The sequence below is a fragment of the Macadamia integrifolia genome, chromosome 7 (genome assembly GCF_013358625.1).
Source record: "Macadamia integrifolia cultivar HAES 741 chromosome 7, SCU_Mint_v3, whole genome shotgun sequence".
NCBI lineage: Eukaryota > Viridiplantae > Streptophyta > Magnoliopsida > Proteales > Proteaceae > Macadamia > Macadamia integrifolia.
In genome coordinates this window covers 15526413-15532412 of record NC_056563.1, presented here as the reverse complement: position 1 = coordinate 15532412, position 6000 = coordinate 15526413, and the positions used below count along the sequence as shown (strand labels likewise).

Genomic DNA, 6000 nt, shown 5'->3' with positions numbered 1-6000 from the left:
TGCTGATCTGATGAACTTATGTTAGTGTGTGTATGCTGTGGTGGAATACAGTATCTGATGATCCTGGCAGGTTTGGGTTAACCGGTGTTAACTCGGTCACCGCTCCGGTTCAGGGTGAACGGGGTGTGACACTTATTCTTGGGGAGGGTGGAGAATTAACTCATCCTATAATTGTCAGAGAAAGTGAGACTGATCATCAGCTTAGTGGGAGCGTACCAACCAGTAAGAGTGTACCACTAGATGATCATCAGGATTCCCTCGTGCGTAGGAGCACTCGTGGGTAGATTCCCCGTCAACTTTTTGAGATTAAAGGGGAAGCTCTCATTCATGTTCCAAAAGATGAGGATGAACCCACTTCCTTATGAGAGGTGCTCTCCTCACCTGCTAAGGATAAGTGGCAAGCTGCTATGGAGAATAAACTGAGTTCTATGAGTAAGAACTAGGTATGAGAGTTAGTTGACTTATGTCCTGGGCATAATACCATTGGAAACAAATGGATTTTAAAGGTCAAACGCAAGGCGGATGGTTCAATTGACAAATATAAGGCATGCCTTGTGGCGAAAGGCCATACCCAAAAGGAGGGTGTAGACTATAATGAGACTTTTTCCCTAGTTGTGAGAATTGCCTCAATTCGCCTCATTCTAGCCATTATGGCAAAATTAAATTTGAAGCTCTTTCAAATGGATGTTAAAACTGTATTTCTCGATTGAGAACTAGACGAGGAGATCTTTATGGATCAACCAGTGGATTTTGAGGCCAAGAGACAAGAGCGCAAAGTCTGTCGTCTCAAATGTTCTATATATGGCCTTAAACAATCGTTTAGGTAGTCGTACTTTAGATTTTATTATGCTATTACCTCTATTGGTTTTGAAATGATTGAAGAGGACCACTGTGTATATGTGAAACAGTCCAAGGGAAGTTTCCTTATTCTATCCTTATATGTTGACGACATTCTATTGGTTGGGAATGACATGGAGATGATTATCATCACTAAAGAGTGGTTGTCCTCTACTTTTGAGATGAAGCACATGGGTGAAGCCAACTTTGTGTTAGGCATCAAGATTATTAGGAATCACTCTATGAATATTCTTAGTTTGTCTCAAGAGACTTACATAAAGAAGATCCTTAAACGCTTCGACATGGATAAGTCCAAACCCATTGACTCTCCCATGGACAAGGCCTATGTTTTGAGCTTTGACCAGTGCCCTAAGACAGATGAAGAGAATAATCAAATATCCAAAGTATCCTATGCAGCAGCGATAGGCAGTCTGATCTACGCAATGATGTGCACGCGTCTAGATATATGCTTCGCAGTTGGCATGGTTAATCATTATCAGAGTAATCCAGGAGCACACTAGTGGAAGGCAGTGAAAAGAATCTTTCGATACCTTTGTGGGACCACTGATCTCACCCTCACCTACAGTGATTTAGATTTGAGATTGAGAGGCTACAGTGATGTTGACTGGGTTAGTGACAAAGATGAGAGTAAATCTACTTCGGGATATACATTTATCCTAGGAGGTGGGGTTGTATCTTGAGTAGCAAGAAGCAGATTTGCATGACCCTATCCATGATGGAGTTTGAGTACATTGCATGCTAGGTGGCCGTTCAGGAGGTCGTTTGACTGAGGAGGTTCCTACAGTGCTTTGCCATTACCACCCATTTAGGAGATGTGGTGCTTATGCATTGTGATAGTACGGTAGCTTTGGCATTTGCTAAGGACCCCAAGTTATATGGGAAAGCCAACCACATAGACATCAGATATCACCACATTCGAGAAATAGTTGTGTAAAGGGAAGTTGTCTTGAAGCATATCTCCATGAGTAGCATGGTGGCTGATCCATTGACTAAGCCTATTGCTCGGGACATTTTCCTTACTCATGTTAGGAATCTGGGACTTAGACGTGGATGATTTATATTTTGACTTTTGACATTTTCTTTAGATATTATTGTTATCACTATTTGATTTATATATGAGACATATAATTCTTTAGAGTGATTTACATGTGTACACATTTTATTTTGTAAATATATCACCAAGCGCGAATCAACCCAATCACACTGGTGATTCACCTCGGCTCTTTGAGACAGCGAGCAAGATGAGTGAAATTCATCTTGGTGCTTGAAGATAGCGAGCGAGATGATCAAAAAGCTTTTCAGCTAAGTGGCACTTTAGTTAGAGCTAAGATATGACATTTCTATGATCAAACACAGAGATCCCATGTCTCAGTGTAGTCTACTTATAACGGAGTGTGAGAACTCAAGAAAATGCCATGGGGGCGACTGGGCTGAGTTACTTAGGTTACGTACTTGAAAGTGCGATTGAACCCAGACTCGTATGTTGTTCTTTTTATTTTATAAGTGACTTGCTTTATTTCGACCATTTGTGAGAGTGACTGAATAGATCCTTTCTTCATCACTGTGTGAGCCACTTGAATCAAAATTGAGTTGATCCTATGAATACCCTCTACCTGAGACCATATCATGAAGATGATGCCCAATGACGTTACTTTGACGTGCTCTTTAGGATCATGAATGATGCGATCTAGCGGGGCACAATTGGAAATAGTCGAATTGATATGTGAGCTTACGGAAAACTATTCTAAATTACACCCTTGTTTTGTGGTTTATTGCTCAGGCGACTTATCGTATTTATGTTTCGACGTAATCATATGTACATTACATGTTTTAAGGTCAGCACTGCTCATAATGAGAGATCAAGAGTGCTGAACTTGGTGTAATTGGATTGTTTAGGGTATCCTAGATTATTTGTGAGTGATGTGTTATGTTGGTTAGATGGAAGCTTGATATAGCACTCCTATATTCGTATTATCTCGTTAGGTTGCACGCTCCATTTCTTGTATGATGAGACACCTATGGTAGAGAGATTTCTAGAATGGACAAATAAATATGTCTGCCCTGCGTGGGCGAGTAGGAGATGTTAATTAATATGGTTCAGACTGGGTTCCGACCCGGTTCCTTCGTGGGCCACCCACTTGGGGTAATCATAGACCCACTAGGATTGGGAATCCTAGCAAGCCAATTCTCTATAAAATGAGAGGGTTTTGGCTACAAAGCCAATTGAGGTTTTGACATAATCTCAAGTGTTCCCTTTCTCCCTATTCTCTTCTATCCCTCCCAATTGAGAGTGTGCGTCTCTAAGGATTTCCATTGTAATATTTGGATTTGGAGAGTGGAATATTGCCTAGTGATTGCCTAGCGAGATCATCGCATTTTTTCATTCGTCGCTTTTCATGCGGATCGACACGTGGTGCAACTCGATCCATTCTGCTACGAGGAAAGCTATACTGAGGTATTCCCCAATACTCATTTACTTTTCGTTTAACAAACAATAAAAAGTGGAGAATACTGATAAATCTAAGGGTCAATCCAAAAAAAAGTATTATTCCCATTACCAATTTTCTTGTGAGCCATATGTTGAATGGTAGGAATCATACTGACAATAGCATTCCAATAAGAGGAGCCTCTAGTTTTCAAAGTTTTGTTTTGGGATAAAAACTGACTTGTTATGGAAATACTTAGCCTGTAGTATTCACACCCAAAGACCTTGAGGGTTCATGAGAAGTCTCCACCCAACTTTGAGGAGCAAGGCCTTATTTTGGGTGTAAGAATCTTTGAAACCTACGCCCCTAATGCTTTAGGCTGACACATCTTTTTCTATCTAATAAGGTGAACCTTTATGTGTGAGGGTGTCTCCATTCCAAAAATGAGAGTAGATTGAGTCAAGTTTTCTGTACACAATTTTTTGAATAGAGAAACAAGGCATACAAACAAAAAAGGGATGGGTCTTGGGATAACAGTTGGAATGCACGTTGGGGATGAAATCCCTCGACAGTAGGAAATAGGAAAAGCATGGCGAGAATGGCATGAAGTGAAGAAGTGAGGGAATGGAGGTGGGACCAAGTGAGAGAATGTGGGATGACAGATGCAGGAAAACATGAATAAATAATAGTAGACAATGACGACGACGTGGAAGAGTTGAAGGCGTTGATCGATGGAAGTCGAGGATCGAATATTCACTTTTATTTTTCCATAATATTAATATGAAAAAAATATTAAATGTTTCAATCTGCCTCACTTCTCGGAACTCAACTGCTAATGGTCGTCGGTTTCACTTAATGCCTTCCTGAATCTCTCTCGCTCTCTAGTTTATAATTAGAAGCAGTGTCGAACAAACCAGTGGTTTGGTGTGGGGTGTGGACTGTGGAGTAGTGGGAGCATATCATCATCATCATCCATCAGAGTGCTGAGAATTCGGAAGGCGAAGATGGAGGTTGGGTTCTTAGGGCTTGGGATCATGGGCAAGGCAATGTCCATGAATCTCCTCCGCAATGGCTTCAAGGTCACCGTCTGGAACAGGACTCTCTCTAAGGTCGCTACTTTTCTTCAACTTCACCTCCACCACTTCTTCCTTTCCATTTATAAACTTTTAAAAACCAACCATGACTCTGCTTTCAACGTTCCGTGCAACATGATTCGATTCAATTTATTTCCTGCATTGATTATCTCGCATTTAATCATATCTCATAATTTAACTCTGTTTAGTTATCGTTTAATTAATCATTAGGCAAATAATTCACTCAATTGGAGAACTTTTCTTCTATAATGTCCATTCGATTCTGAATACTTATGGCTGGTGTGGCTCTGATTTTTCCTTTTTTTTTTTTTTTTTTTTTGGTTTTAAAATTTTGGGCGTTTATGAGGTCTTAACACTTTATCTCCAAACAGTGGTTGAGAAACCAGCAATCCATGCTGTCAGAGAAAGTGATAGAAAGAAACGCGACAAATAATAAAAAAAACCCAAATTGTAGAAGAATCTTCCATTAGATGAATAGGTACTCGGATAAACTGATAGAGGCATGCTTCACACGGGTATCATGTTACTTTTCTCAATTTGGAAATACCTTTTGTCTATATTCGGCTGAAGAGAGTAGATCTACTAACCCTGTGGCATGCTGTATTCTCTCCATTAAGACTTCTACACTGATCAAACTTGATAACATGTGGTAATTAAATCTAATTTTATTCATATGATCAATTTAGGTGTGATCAAGGTTCGAAAACTTGCCGAAATTTCGAATATTTCGGTAAATTTTTTTTTTTTTTTTTACCAAGACGCAGTGGTATACGAAATATAAAATTACATAATTTCACTCATTAAAAAAAAAGGAAAAAAAAAGAAAAAAAAAAGGTCGAAATTTCGGCCATCACGGTCATTTCGTTTCGTTCTTTTTGCTAATTTCGGCCACTTCAGCCATTAGCCCCCCAAAATGGCTAGCGAAACACATGGGATAAAGTGCACCATTTTGACGAAATTTTGGCATTCGGGTGGTTTTGAAACCACCAAAACACCGAAACGAAATGAGTTCTTGAACCTTTGGTGTGATTCAATCGTGTCTTTTTCTCAATTTGTATTCCCTGTTTCTTGATTAATAACTAAACTCAACTCAACTCAGCCTTAACCAAACTATATGGGGTTGGTTGCATGGATCCTTTTTCTCCAATCATAGAATTAAAATTTCCCTGAGTTACAACTTTCTCAGTTTCTAGGCGTAGAAAGTTCCAAAACCAGAATTTATCATAGCTTTAAATTTCTTCAAACTCTTGAGTGTTTACCTGATAACTGGGCAACGATGGACTGTAACTTCTCTCTTCTTAAGGACAATGTTGCCTTACATTTTCTTAATGTGGTTAAAGTTGGCCATAGCTTGTGATTGTGAGATTTCTCGAATGTTCTCCTACCCCCCCTTTCCTATTTGCAGCATGTGGTGCTCAGTCTTGTTTGGCCCTGGTCGCTTTTTTGGTCATTAGACCCGTAGTGGCAGGAGCCTCGTGAACTGGGTATGCCATTTTTTTATTTTTTATTTTATTTTGTATAAAATTTCAGAAGTGCATTTGGAAGCTCAAAGTTGTCATGAACTGCAGATAACTTGGTCGTTATAGTTTAAATCAATTCCATTTGTATCTACTTGTTTGGAG

General features: G+C 39.5%; 1 protein-coding gene across 4 annotated transcripts in view; it reads left to right on the top strand.

Moving 5' to 3' along the window:
* Positions 1-3857: 3857 nt before the first annotated feature.
* The window catches only part of LOC122083688 (glyoxylate/succinic semialdehyde reductase 1), a 42221-nt gene continuing 40078 nt past the window's right edge, over positions 3858-6000 (top strand). The window contains exon 1 of one of the 4 annotated variants that reach the window (XM_042651564.1): positions 3858-4393. In XM_042651564.1, coding sequence (XP_042507498.1) covers positions 4289-4393 — 105 coding nt within the window. In that variant the 5' untranslated portion in view covers positions 3858-4288. The remainder of the gene's footprint in view (positions 4394-6000) is intronic. The other 3 variants (XR_006141701.1, XM_042651563.1, XM_042651562.1) reach the window with 3 other exon arrangements.